Below are 14,848 nucleotides of genomic sequence, written 5' to 3'. Positions count from 1 at the left end.
ACAGCCCAGACATTCCCATGGATTTCTCATTTCTCGTTAAAAGCAGGAGTCTCCCCAGCACTGGCTGCTTTTCAAGGGCCGGCTTGCTCAAGGCACTGCGGTCAACCCGAGACCTCCCATCTGCAGTCACCTTCCGTGGGACCTCAGGCTTCGCACCTGTCAACCACAGAGGCCAGACCGGATGACCCATGTCCCCGCTCTGGCTGGCAACCAAGATTCAGAGGCGCCCTCCCAGGAAGGTTCTCAGACAACTATGCCGGGAAATATTCAATGACTGGCACCCTGGAAGGAAAAAAGCCTTTATTTGCACCATTTGCCAACATCTGAGGTGTCAATATTCCCACCAGGGCCAATTTTGAGCCACCTGCATGACACCCTGAACTCTAACTTGGGAAGAAACACACTCTGGGGCAAGCAGGTGCCAGCTGGCTCCTGCACGTCACCGATTCTCTGACACCACCTCTCTGTGCTCGATAAACTCATCCCAGACCTCCGGTTCACTTGGGATGTCGGCTGACAAAAGGCTTCCTCCTTTCCTGCAGCCCACAGCACGCTCCACTCTTGAGCGGAGACCACAAAACAGTGCAAGTGACACTCATCACACCCTTGCCCAGGGAGGTGCTGGCTTCCTGGAGGAGGGTACAAGAAGAGGCGGTACCTGCTGCCCTCCTGAGATGCCCACTGCTGCTCATTCCCATATCCACAATCCATGCCATCCTGTATCCGACCCACACCTGAGCTTTAGGGGCAGGGGGACGGAGGAGCAGACAGCAGAGTGGGTAGCGGGGAGAGGGGCCAGGCGAGCATCATCCCAACCAGGGGGAAGGAGGCTGGTGCCCCCCAAGTCTTGGAGCTGTGTTGGCCCTTCCAGTTCCAGAGGTCTATGTCCACAAGACGGAGGCTGCCTGGCCATTGGGCAATCAGTGCCCCAACCCCAGTGCTGGGCACCTCCTTGGTTCAATTCTCAACACAGCCCCCCAAAACCTCCAAGACACATGCTTCACCCCCCCCCCCCAGTATTGCACCCAAGTACACAAAGCTGGCTCTGCCCAGCTGCTGACTGCTGAAGGAGGGAGGGCAGAGGACAGGGTCCGAGGGAGCCACAGGCAGCTTCCAGACCAGACTTTCCTGGGCTCCCGGCGGGGGCCTAGGGATTTTGGGCTAAGAAGGGACCAAGGAGATCATTTAGCCCAATTCTTTTGTCCCAGCGAGAAGACTGGGCCTAGAGCTATCAGGGTGTGGCGAAATACTCCCGATGTAAGCTCTTAAGTGAAGGACTGAATTGGTGGCCGTCGCTCTTATTATTACTGCTATTATTGTCACTGTCGGTCTGCAGTGGTTTCGAGCTGGTGTTGATCAAAGCGACTCCCGCAGGCGCTGCCCCAGTCCCGGCCTCTGGGCTGGGAGGAGCTTTGTTCTCCCTAGCTCATGGCTGTGGGGGTCCCATTAGATGAGCCTGACAGTGTCAGGGCCTGGCCGGGGTACACGGACCACCACTACATGTCCCCTCCCACCACAGCCCAGCCCAGGACCCCGGGAAGATCCAAGGGGCTCCAGACAGTGCTCTGGGCAGCAGTCTGCACCCTTCCCCATCTGCCTCTGCTAGCCAGGTTGCTGTGAGAGCTGTGCTAACACGGCGTGGGGACCCGTGAACGCCACTCTTCGGTCTCCCTGACACCTGTCACTTGTCCTGTTCTCATCAGCCACCCCCCACACAGCCCCAGTGGAAAGAGCTCAGAGGAGGGCTCAATATTCCACCCCCATGCGCCCCTCTGGCCTCCCAGCTCATCCCTTTATCCTGCTTGGGCCGCAGCAGCCCCACCTGCAAAGGCCCAGCGACAGGGGAACAATGGGCCCCGGGTCCCACTCTGCAAACGGCTGCCTTTGTGCTCCTTGGGGTGACTGACGAGGCCCCTCGCTGAGGGGGAGGAGGCAGGGGCTCTCCTGGCCCCACTCACCCCCAGTCTTGACCTCTGCCCCTGCCCTTTGTGCAAGCCCCAAAAAGGGGGGTGGGAGGAAGGGAGAAGGGGGAAAAAGGAGGCCAGGGAAAGGGAGGGAATAAGGAGGTGGAGGAGGGGATGCAGAAGAGAGAGACGGGGCAGGGGGTGGGGGGAGAGAGCGAGAATATGAATGAATGCACATAAGAAATGAAGATGCAATGGTTTGTGCAGGGTCTCCAGGCCCAGGGGGCGTCAACATGCAGTTGGACCATACACAGTCGCCATTTCTGTGAGTTCCAAAGGCTCAAGTCCATGAGCGACTCCACACGTTTCAGCCTAACGCACGTGGATCAGCCTGGTATAAAGCAGGTGCAGTGGGCAGGTCCCCACTCGCTGGGAGAGCGCCCCACGTGCCCTTGGCTGGGTCTCTGGCTTCCTTTCCTGGACAGGAGGCTCTGGCGAGCTGGGCGTGCAACATCTGAGTTTAACCCAGGCGTTCTCCACCAGCGGCTACTTCCTCCCCCAGGGACACTGGATGACTGCTACTGGCCAGAGGCTGGGGCTGCTTCCATACCGTGCAGTGCAGAGAGCAGCACCCCCCGCCCCGAGGTCCATAAACCCTGCTATAAACACCTCGCATAATGGCCGAAGGTCTCAGCTTCCACGCAGGGAGGCATGGTAGGGACTGAAGGTGGTCCCTGATCCTCCTATCCCCCCAACACCACCCCCAACAGTGGGGAGGCTCAGAGCTCCCACCCCACAGAGCCACAGGCTGGGCTTCAGCCCCACACACGTGGCGCTGCCTCTTCCTCAGGGGCCTGTGAGGGTCATGGCCACAGCCTGGGCCGTGTAGATGGGTGGCACTTACTGCACACCCCTTCACATTCGTTACATCTTCAAAAGCAGCCCAAGCCTGGGGCCCCAGGTGCACCCCTAAATAAGATGCTTTGTCTAGGACATTGTCGCAGAATGCTTTCATAATCAGACCCAGTGAGCAAACCAAGAAGTTTTTGGAACATGGACTTGGCCAGCAGATGTTATGAAAAAATTCAGTGTTGATTTTGGTAGGTGTCATTTCAGAGACATGCTCTGAAATAGTTAGGGGTGAAACGTCATCGTGTCTATTTTATTCTGTAAAATTATCTCAGCAAAGACAGACTGTCGAAGCAAATCACAGCGCGATATTAACCGCTAAGTCCTGGTGATGGGAATAAGACCGTCCTCCGCTCTACATACTCGCCATACCTGAGACACTTCATATGAAAAAAGTTTAACAAGTTAGATCACACTTGGATTCTGAATATACAAGGAGCCCTCGAAAAGTTCATAGACAAAGAGTGTGTCTTATCAAAAACTGCGCACAGTTTTCAAAAAAATTCTTTTGCACCAAGATCATCTTCTCATTCCATTTTTCTACAACCTTTTTTAGGTCCCCTCATACTGACAGTAAAACTCTGCACCAGGGATAAATTTTATTTTAGGTCAAGCCAAGTGTTACCATGGAAGGAGGCCCAAGCAAACAAAAGGTTAAACAGGATCCCATGGGCAACGCTTGCTACCTTAAGGAAACACAGGGCCTCAGCGGCCTCCACTTCATCACAACACGCAGCCGATGCGGAGCCAAGTCCATCTACAAAGGCCGCGGCATCCCTGCGCTGGGAGAGGACACGTGGGCTGGATCTGATGTGAGCCTGCCAGGCTCTCTCAGCCCAGGCATGACGGGCATTCGGGGCTGAACAACCGCTTGTTACTGGGGCTGTCTCAAGCAGTGTAAGGTGTTCTGCAGCACACACACACACCCACACCCACACACACACACTATCCCCCGTCTCCACATCCCCACACCATCACCACCCCACCCCCACCCCCTCCAGTTGTGACAAATCAAGACTGTCTCCTAATGTCCCCAAATGCCCCATGCGGACACAACAGCTCCTGGTAGGGAACTACCGAGGCACACAAGGGTAATTCAAAGAGTATGTGGAAAACAGGAAAGTATTTTGGTGTAAAAAAATAAAAATTTGAAATCTATGCATGAACAGGTTTTTCAAAAAAGTTCATGGAAAATGCCTATTATGAAAACATTATGCATGGTTTTCAAAAATGCTTGGCATCAAAACAAATAATTCCATTGTCTAAGAACTTTCAGAAGCGTCCTCATAGGAACGTGGTGACTTTATCTAGGACACTCTGTAAAACTTTCCCACTGGGCAACCTGGTTTTGTCACTTAGCAGCAGCAGGTGCTATCTTTCCATTTAAATAGTCCCTACAACACAATTATATGCATACCCTATTAGTGAGTCAGTAGACTCTACTGAAAGAGGGGCAGGTTAGGTCCCTGTTTTTTTGTTATAAATGATGCTGCCGTAATCTCCGTCACTCAATCTTGGCACACCTCCTTGGGCAAAGGGTCTACGAGGGAGCCTCAGGATATGTGATGCCAAATCGCCCTTCATAAGACAACAGCAAGACACAGTTCCCTGCCAGAGTAGGTGAGTGACCCTGGGTTTTATCCCCACTCCCCAGTCCTCTTCAACCCTGATCATTCCTTCGCGTTTGCTAAATGGCATCCAGTTCTAAGTGGTGTTCCTATTGCCATTACTTCTTGATGCCTGTGTATTGCCATTTGTACCAATCCTCTGAATTTCTAGTTTACTTTCTCAGTCTGATTTAGTATTGGGAGCTCTCTCTCTGACTTGTAAAAGCTCTTTATTTATCGAGCTGTCTAATTGTTGTTCAGCTGTGTACAAGTGTTCTCCTCGGCTTTCAGTCTGCCTTTGGTCTTGCTTATGGATAGAGTTTGCTACTGTCCCAGATTTTTCCATTCGTATCTACTGAGTCTTTGCCTTTATGATTTCTTGCTTTTGCAATATGTCTAGAAAGGCATCCTCACGCCCAGATTACACTGATACTGGCATGTGTTTTATGCTGGAGCTTTAAGGACTCAATGAAGACATCGTAAACTCACTGGTGGTACACGGCGTGACCAGAAATCTAACCTTGCCATCATTTTTAAATCAAGAGCCAGTTTCCCCAGCCCCATTCACCGACTGATGCATCCTTCTCCTCGATGATTAACAATCACAGCTTTACAACAGCGAGTGTTTATGTTTACACTGGAGCCTGTTTCTGGACTTTCTACCCAGCTTCAGGGATCTCTGTTCCTGTGCCAGCCACACACTGATTTAAATATCCTGTTTACAATACTTTTAAATATCTGGTCAGGCAAATCACCCTTCATTAATCTTCTTTAAGAAAAATTCCTGGCTGGTCTCACACATTTATTTTCTAGCTGAACTTTAGAATCACATCCCACCCAACTGGTATTTTGACTAGTATTACGTTACTTTTATAGATTACTTCTGGGAGAATCGGTCTTGCTATGTTGGTGACTATGTGCTTGGTATTTCTGTGGCTCTTCTGAGCTTTTGGTTTGTTTCCATTATCACAAACTGATGCACATTCATTGAGCACACACTAGAGGCCAAACTCCCCACTGTGTGCCACTGAACATGACACGGTTTTGTCACTACTTGTTGCCAATATAGGAAAAGTTACTGACCTTTAGATGTGAATTCTGTAATGTTCTGGAGACTTCTCAAGTTCTAACAATCTTCAGTTGATTCTCTGCCAGCAGACTTTCGGCTTTTGTTTTTGAGAAAGACAGAATTCCCCTCCACTGGTTTTCTCCCCAGATGCCCCCAATGGCCAGGGCTAAGCCAGGAACTCAATCCAGGTCTCCAACTATTGGAGCCATCACCACTGCCTCCCCAGGTCCACATTAGCAGGAAGTGAAGTCAGGTGCCAGAGCCAGGGATAAAACCCAGGCACTCTGACTTAGGATGTGGGCACCTTAGCAGGTGTCAACTTTGAGGCTAAGCACTTGCCCCATGTTCCCATCCCGCCTCTTTTATTCTTAATGATGCCCATCCATTGTCTTTCCTAAGATTTATTTATTTGAAGGGGGAAATTTAGAGAAAGAGAAAGAGAAAGACAGCGAGAAAGATATCTTCCAACTGCTGCTTCAATCCCCAAATGGCCACAATGGCTGGGGCTGGTCCAGGCAGAAGCCAGGAACCTGGAGCTCCATCCGGGTCTCCCATGTGGGGCCGTCCATTTTCTGATATTAGCTGACTCAACTGCCCTTACTCCAGATGTCTATGACTAAAGGGACAGAACTCTGCTGACTGTTTTCCCAGACCTGTGGCCTCGGTCTCACCAATGGCCAACCATGCTCACAAGAGCCCCTTTAACCCCCACCCCCCTTCCCAATCAGACACTTGAGACTGTCATCTCCTGGTAGGATATTACAAGGATTTTTTTTTTTTTAATTATCCTAAACTGATCAAACCACATACTTTTGAAAGGCAGAATAACGGAGTGGCCAACATCACTCCCAGTCTCAGAGGCCAGCAACTATGGCTGGAATCCCAGAGACACTTGCTACCTCTGTGCCTCAGTTTCCTCCCATGTAAAATGGGGGTAATGACAGCCCCAACTCACACGGATGGAAGAGACTTATCAGATGGCTAATAATGTAGAGCATGGAGAACAGTGCCTGGCCGAGGAGCTTCATAGATACCAACGCTGACCGTTCTTTGTCATTCACCAGAATCCATTTAACTTTTTAAAAATCCATTTTTAGGGGGCTGGCGCAGTGGCTCACTTGGCTAATCTGCCTGCAGCACTGGCATCCCATATGGGTGCCGGGTTCTAATCCTGGTTGCTCCTCTTCCAGTCCAGCTCTCTGCTGTGGCCCAGGAAGGCAGTGGAGGATGGCCCAAGTGCTTGGGCCACTGCACCCACAAAGGAGACCAAGAGGAAACGCCTGGCTCCTGGCTTCGGATCGGCGCAGTGCCGGCAGTAGCGGCCATTTGGGGAGTGAACCAACAGAAGGAAGACCTTTCTCTCTCTAACTCTACCTGTCAAAAAAAAAATCCATTTTTAACAGAGAGAGAGAGAGGCCTTCCATCCATCCGCTGGTTCACTACCCAATTGGCCGCAATGGCCGGAGCTGCCCTGATCTTGGAGCCAGGAGCTTCCTCCAGGTCTCCCATGTGGGTGCAGGGGCCCAAGGACTTGGACCATCTTCTACTGCTTTCCCAGGCCACAGCAGAGAGCTGCATCTGAATGAAGAGGAGCAGCAGGGACCTGAACCGGCACCCACACGAGATGCCGGCACTGAAGGCGGTAGCCCTCCCTCCATTTATCTTTCCTACTGGGTCTGGTCTACTCTTGTGAGGGAATACCCATTAACACCTGTCTGATGGTGTTAATGACCTCACTGGTCATTTACCAAAGCAGCCAAGCCTGGACAGCTGGACACCAATGCCCTGGTTCATTCGTGCACCTCCTTTCCCGTGCACCTCCCGCCAGGGGTCCCCTCTGGAGAACACAGGTCACTGTATCCCTCACCACAGACTCAAGGAACCACATTCTCATCGGGTGGCTCCGAGGGGAGAAAGCAGCTGCAGGCTATGCTCAACCCCAAGCAGCATCCCCCCAGCGATGCGGCTGGAAGGCATGGGAGCTTCCACCCCATGCCCAACACATTAGCTATTTCTGCTTGGAGACAGTGGAAGGTAAGACAGGTCCCTACCATCAAAAGGCTTCCCGTGAGTGAAGCGACAGGACAAGGACGTCCCCACTGCTGCTGGTGCCCAAAGTCTTGTCTCAAGGCATGGCTTCCATGAACCCCAACCCTGAACCAAACAAGATTCACTTCACACCTAAACTCTGACCTGAAACACTTTGTAGATACATTTTTTTAAATGCAGCACATAAAATTCACCATTGTAAAGTGTCCAATTCAGGAGCATTAATTCCACTCACAACACTGTAGAGCCATCACCCAAACAGCCACACTCCCCATTCCCTCTCATCACCCACTCTATTTCTGCATTTGCTTATCCTGAATGTTTCCTATAAATGGAATCGCACAATTCATAGCCTTTGTGTCTGGTTTTTTTCACTCAGCACAATGGTTTTGCGATGCACCCACCTCAAAAACAACTGTGGTATATTTTTCATGTGGTTGGAGTATGTCACTGGTATGTCACTCCTTGTTATGGCTGAACAATTCCCACTGTGTGGAGATGCCACGTTCTGTCTACATATTCACCCACTGATGGACACTTGGGCTATTTCTACTCGTTGGCTATCATGAGGTCAAGTACTTGCCCTTTAATTGATTTCTGGTCCTTGGCATGCTGCTCGGTTCAGGGTCTCCCAGCACCTGCTGGAAGCAGTCCGCTTGGTTGCTCCCTGCCTTATGCAGCCCAGCTGGTTACTCCCAACCTCTTCTCAACAGCTTAAGAGCTGACCGCCCACACCTGTGCACACCCAGCTCCCACCTTCGTGGGTGAGAAGCTGCAAGAACCTTAGCTTGGCTCATCCACCACGACCCTGTGGTGTAGGTTTCAAGTGGTCTTGTCCTTTTTCTCTTTAAGCACGAGTCCACCATCGGAATAGAAGGCGTCACTTGGATCATCTCATTTAGGCCTCTCAACAACCTTACGAAGCAAGATTACTGGGAACGCCATTTCAGAGAGCAAGAAACGGCCAGAACTCAGGGCTCAAGCTCTCGATTTCGGCATCTTTGTCTCCCCCAATCCCTCCCGCCAACACCTCACCAATAACGCGTTCAATTCCTCTCAGCGCATTTTCTCCAACTTCACCCAACCTATTTCCTAACCGGGTAAACGAAAGTATAAAAGAAAACAACTCACGCCAGGCTCCAAGTCTATAAAAGCCCGGCTTCCTTGATTAGAAACGCAGAGGTGCCGAGAAGCCACCAGATCTGACACCACCAAGGTCTGCCCTACCCCTCACACACCTGGTAGCACCTGGGCCGAGGTGTTCCTCCAGCAGGTTCCACCAAGGTCTGTTCTAGGCTCTGCCGAAGGGGTGCCAGGGTCCCTAGGCTGGAGCTGCAGGAGCACTTGGCAAAAGGGACCAGGAAGGACCCCAAACATGGCGAGTGCAATGGGAGACAGGGCAGGGAGAAGACTCCCGTGTGGGGTGGGAGCCCAGGAAGTGGCTGGCTCCTTGCTTCTCAGCCTCCAGTCTGGGTCCAGCTCCCACTCACAACGGCAGCTGTGCCCTTTCAAATGGCGACGGCCGGCAAGGATGGCCCTTCCCTCTTCCGGATTTCTTGGTTTCACTTCCGGGTCAGAACTCCCGCAGCGGAGGAGTGGAGTCTGCTACTCAGTGACTTCACGCGGGGTAGCGCCAAACCAGCCACGGTGCCCCCCAAGGAAAGCAGCAGGAGCTGCAAGTCTGACCCTCCCTGGCCAGGGGTTAAATAGTTACCCGCATACGCGGCCCCCTCTGCAACAAATCATGGGAGACTATGATCACCAGGGGCTGAAGGAGAGCGAGTGGGCATTTCTGAGGATGAAGACACCCAGTGCAGGGAGAAGCTCCTTCCTAATGCTGGGAGTCTGGGTGGGGGGCCCCGGCCACCTTCATTCTTCAACAGGGGGAGGGGAGAGAAAGTTCGAGAAGCGCTGCATTGCCCAAGTGCCCAGTGCCAATGACCAATTAACCCCCCAACTCCTGGCTCAAAACCGGTGCTCCTGCCACGAAACCAAGTGGCCTCCACAAAACCAAGCAATCTGCAAGTCAAGACTTCCCTTGCACTGGTAGATGGGGCCAGGTGCAGGATCCCCACACCCAGGGCAGTCTTGGGCACAGCGCCCTTTTGGAATGGAGGGGAAGGGTCCTCTCTCCCTCCCTGCCTGTCTTCCTCCCCTGGCCCCACGTTCCTTGCTGCCTCCCCCACCCATGACGGCTTACCAGCTCACTCACTCATGGAGCAGGTGAAGAACATTCCCCGAGTGAGCTGGCCCTTCAAGGGGACGAGTTCAGGGTGAGGTTATGTCCATCAGCCTTCAGAACACATTCCTGGCTTATTAATCTCTCCCTTCTGTTACGCAGGCGAAAGTAAATAAGCGGTTCTCAGGCAGCCTGGGGTGGGGGTGGGGGGCTCCCCTATTTAAACACAACAAGAGCCAGCAGGTTTGTAGGTACTGAGCTCCCAGGCTCTGCTTCCCGGGGGGTCTTCCTGGCCTCCTTCCCACAACCTCCAGCCCAGCCAATCTGCAGTGGGAGGCCCCACCGACCAGCGCTGGGGCCCTGGGGGTGGCTCCCAGTCTCCAGAGAGAGAGCAAGCAGAGGCCCAGCATCTGGGGACCACCAGAGCAGGGCAGCAAGGGTCTAGCAAAAACACTGGCTGCCAACTTCAAAGCCCACTCAGTCTCTCTGCTGGGAAAGTTCTTTGTTAACAGTGTTTATTTGCTGCTTGCTTCAGTTGGAAGCATATTTTTAAAGGCTCAGAATTTAACAAGTAGGGGCCAGTGCTGTGACGTAGTGGGTAAAGCTGTCACCTGCAGTACCAGCATCTCATATGGGCACCAGTTCGAGTCCTGGCTGCTCCACTTCCAATCCAGCTCTCTGCTATGGCCTGGGATAGCAGTGGAAGATGGCCCAAGTCCTTGGGCCCCTGCACCTGTGTGGGAGACCCGGAAGAAGCTTCTGGCTCCTGGCTTCGGATCAGAGCAGCTCTGGCCGTTGTGGCCAACTGGGGAGTAAACCAGTAGATGGAAGACCTCTCTCTCTCTCTCTCTCTCTCTCTCTCTCTCCCTTTCTCTCTTTCGCTTCTCCTCTCTTTGTGCTCTGTGTAACTCTGACTTTCAAATAAATAAATAAATCTATAAATAAATAAGTAAACAGCAACCGAATCAAAAAGGGTCAGAGAAGCGAATGAACCAGCCAAGGTCTGCCAGGAAGCACATTTCAGAGGAGGATGCACCCGGTGTTGGTAAGCAGCTGCTCAGGACTCTCGGGCCTGGGAGAACCCAGAGCCTCCAATGCTTTCTATCAGCTTTTGTGGCCTGCACAGAAATCTCAGGAGTTCCCCATCCCTTGTTTTGTTGTTGATATTGTTGTTGTTTTTAATTTTCCCCCATTTCTTCATTCCTTATTTGGAAGGGAAAAATGCCATACAACCCTGCAAGAAACCCAAAATCAGGCTGCAGGGACTTGGGAGATGGGGGGGGGGGGTGCAGGGTAGGATGGGGGTGGGAGAGAAGAGAAAGAACGTGCATTAAGCTGTGACTTGCAGGAGGTCAGCGTTGTGCGGTGAGATAAGCCATTGCCTGCACCACCAGCATCCCATATAGGCCCCAGTTTGAGTCCTGGCTGCTGCACTTCCAATCCGGCTCCCTGCTTATATGCCTTGGAAAGCAGCAGAAGATGGCCCAAGTGCTTGGGCCCCTGCACCCACGTGGGAGACCTGAATGAAGCTCCTGGCTTTGGCCTGGCCCAGCCCTGGCTGTTGTGGCCATTTGAGGAGTGAATCAGCAAATGGAAGATCTCTTTCTGTCTTAATCTTTCTCTCTCTCTCTATAATTCTACCTTTCAAATAAATCTTCAAAAAAAGATTTGCCCTTGGATGCATTGTGTACACAGCCCCTGCTCAGGGCTTACAATATGCACAGAGCCCCAGGAGCTTGTCCAAGTGAGTCCCACATCAGGCAGTGGCTGATACCACATCAGGGACAGCAAGAATTGAGATGGCATTTAAATGTCGTTAACTTCAAAACTGCTGTCCCCTGGAGCTGAGTTGCTTTGTCCTCTGAGCTTGGCTGGGACAGGGAGAGTTTCCTCCCCCCACCCACCCCTGCTCTGCAGCTCTGGCCCCCGGTGCTGCTGCCTTCAGACCCCTCTCATCACCATTTCTACACGTGGCTCAGACAAAGGTACTGGAAGACTTGGCAAACAACCTGAGACCAAACCGTGTTTGCCCTGCCCCAGTGTGGCCCCCAGCATGCCCTGGGACGCATTCTGCACCTCCCACCTGATGACTACTGGCCTCCTATGCACAGGCAAGTTCTGAGTCTGTTTCCTCACACTTTCCCAGTGCACTGCCTCCACGTGCAGACTCTTCATTCTCAAACCTGCAGGCCACCTCCTAGCTCTGCAAGCTCCCCTATACCTCCGGACAGTTCTATGTGCAGTGGGCCGGGGTCTCCAGAGTGGACACACATGCCCAGGACCAGGACCCTGGGTGCAGACCTGGATTGCTCTCAGTCAGGCACCTGGCCAGCAGGGCTCTGTGCCCTCTGCATGGCCAAAGCCGGGGCCACAGAATCATTCTTGCACTGAGGACTGGTGGAGCCCAGGGACCTCTTTCTCAGACTGGTGTTTTTTGATGCTAAACTACAGATGGTCCCCGACTTACGATGGTGGCACTTAACAATTTTCCAGCTTTACCACAATTCAGGAGTGATATGAATTCAATGTTTTCTTTTTTTTTTTTCTTTTTTTTTTTTTTTTTTTGACAGGCAGAGTGGATAGTGAGAGAGAGACAGGTCTTCCTTTTTGCCATTGGTTCACCCTCCAATGGCTGCCACAGCCGGCGCACTGCGCTGATCTGAAGCCAGGAGCCAGGTGCTTCCCCTGGTCTCCCATGGGGTGAGAGCCCAAGTACTTGGGCCATCCTCCACTGCACTCCCTGGCCACAGCAGAGAGCTGGCCTGGAAGAGGGGCAACCGGGACAGAATCCGGCGCCCCAACCGGGACTAGAACCCGGTGTGCCGGCGCCGCAAGGCGGAGGATTAGCCTAGTGAGCCGCAGCGCCGGCCTGTGATATGAATTCAGTAACAACCATACTTGGAATTTCAAACGTTGACCCTTTCCTGCACTAGCGAGAGGCAGTTCCGTTCTCTCAGGCCATGCTGGGTGGCAGCAGCGAGTGCAGCTCCCAGACAGCCAACACCACAGCACTCTGTCACTGAGAAGCCCGGTAGCTCACGTGTGTTCAATACATTTCAACTCACGGCATTTTCAATTTACGATGGGTTTATCAGGAGTCGCTCCACCTTAAGTCAGGAGCTACGAAAGAAACCGGCAGCACTCAAGTCTAGTTTTCCAGATAGCTTTAAAAACTCAGATTGATGGCACAGTTATGTTATTTATACTTCTTTTGTAAAACTTAAAAACATTTATTTGAGAAGCAGACAGAGAGAGACAGCTCCCATCTGCTGGTTCACTCCCTAAATGCTTGCAATGGCTGGGGCTGGGCCAGGCTGAAGCCAAGAGCCAGGAACTCCACTCAGATCTCCCATGTGGGTGGCAGAAACCCAACTACTTGAGCCGGCCTCTGCTGCCTCCCAGGAGCACATTAGAAGGAAGCTGGAGTTAGGAGCCAAAGCTGGATAGCAAACGCAGGCACCTCGAGGTGGGATGTGGGTGTCGTAACCACCGCTAGGCCAAGCACCCAACCTCTGCTTCTCTTCCCAATGATTCTAACTCAGGCCCCAGCCGCAGGTCCAGTCACTCATTCTGAAGCAATCACAGAGATCAGAAACCTTTCATGATGTCTACACCACCAAGAACATGCTGTGAACATCGCGGTGAATCCTACCGATGACCATGCCTCGGGCAGTGTGGACAGCTGTGGCCTGGCGCCTGCCTTCACCATGGAGCGAATGCTAAATCTGCAGTTAGAGGCGAGTGATGGTGAAGATGTGATTCTCTTCCCGTGCCAGCCCCCGGCCCCCAGGTTCTGCTGGTGGGCCCCTGTGCCTGCGACCAGGCGCGGCCCCTTTCTCTTCCGCAGGCTCAGGAAGGAGAGACACCCTCAGCTCAGACGGCGGCAGCTTCTGAACCTTGTGGACTAGTGGGAGAAGCTCCACTTTTGTTCTCCAGGTTTAGGAGAGAGACTTAGCCTTTGGGAGTCCCCAGACAGTGGCTCCGTCCTCTGCACTGCTGTGGGCATGGAGGCGTCTGGGTCTCCTAGGCCCCCCTCTCCCTTGCCCCTTCCCACCCCACCCCAGAGCAGACGTGACAATAAGCAGCCCTGGGGACCAGCTTACCTTCAGGCTCCTCCACGCTGCTGGCCGCAGTGGTGGGCGGGGCCACAGGGATCTCTTCGTAAGGGTGAGGACGAGGAGGAAGAGAAGACAAGAAGATGATGTTACTTAGAGCTAGGAAGACAACCGGCCCAGCACCGACTCCTCCCAACCTGCCTGCGATCCATTCCCCCCGGTTCCTCTCCCCAGCTCAGGAAGAAGAAAGTCGGGGAGAAGAAGAGCCTGCAGCAGGTCCTAGGGGACCCTGGGCACTCTCTGAAGGCTGTCCCCTCACCTGGCAGGAAGGTCACAGCTCCAGGCTGCAGAGGGACAGAGCGAGGAGAAGGCAGGAGCGAGCTGGTGGCATTCAGCCCTGACCTGGCTCTGGTGTTTGTGGGTCATCAACTCAGAGGGAAGGGATGGCAGAGAGGGGTTTCCCCAGGCCTTTCTGCTCCCAGGGGTTGGTTTCTCACACCAGGAGAGGGGAGCCTGCAACCCTGGCCCCAGCTCCCGAGGGCGTGCATCTCCCAAGCTAAGGCATTTCCTCAGTGGGCGGACGGGATGCAGGTGCAGAGGGTAGAAGACCCTGAGAAGCTTTATTTGGCTTAATCTCTTTCTGCCTGGGAGAGCAATTTGTTCCAGCTACGTCCAGGGCCCGACCCCGTGCTCTCCACTGCACGTGGATCCAGTGGCCAGGCCAGGAAGTTGGGCTTCCTCTTGCCAGACACGGTCATACCACGGGCTGCAAGTCCTCAAGAGTAGGGGACCTTGAACCCCACTGACTTTTTAGGGTAACTCTTCCCTCTGATCCTAGATCAGCTGGGGCCTGAGGCTTGGTGGGTGGGGAGGAATCCTCAGGCCGGGGTGCGGATCTAAGAGTCACTTGGAAAACGAGGCAGGGGGTGCAGACCTCAACGTGGAGCCCAACCTTGCTGGTGGGTGATTTTATGAGCAATTGCTCCGCACAACTCCCTGTCACAATGGCTCACTAGGAAGCCAGGCATTGTACCAGGCCCTTCCTTAGCCCTAAGAGGGCAACTGGTCCCAGCAGA

The 14,848-nt window shown here is 53.1% G+C and overlaps 1 protein-coding gene across 5 annotated transcripts in view; it reads right to left on the bottom strand.

Annotated features, from left to right (window-relative positions):
• NTN1 (netrin 1) overlaps window positions 1-14,848 on the bottom strand; it is a 213,506-nt gene that overhangs the window by 37,107 nt on the left and 161,551 nt on the right. For all 5 annotated transcript variants that reach the window (XM_051825185.3, XM_089318359.1, XM_051825184.3 and 2 more), the window contains exon 5: window positions 13,821-13,874. In XM_051825185.3, the coding sequence (XP_051681145.1) occupies window positions 13,821-13,874 (54 nt within the window). The remainder of the gene's footprint in view (window positions 1-13,820; window positions 13,875-14,848) is intronic.

Source organism: Oryctolagus cuniculus, chromosome 17 (genome assembly GCF_051225735.1).
Source record: "Oryctolagus cuniculus isolate XC-2025 breed Fujian yellow rabbit chromosome 17, ASM5122573v1, whole genome shotgun sequence".
Classification (NCBI taxonomy): domain Eukaryota; kingdom Metazoa; phylum Chordata; class Mammalia; order Lagomorpha; family Leporidae; genus Oryctolagus; species Oryctolagus cuniculus.
Note: the sequence above shows the minus strand (reverse complement) of the source record. Positions and strands in the feature narration are given on the sequence as shown.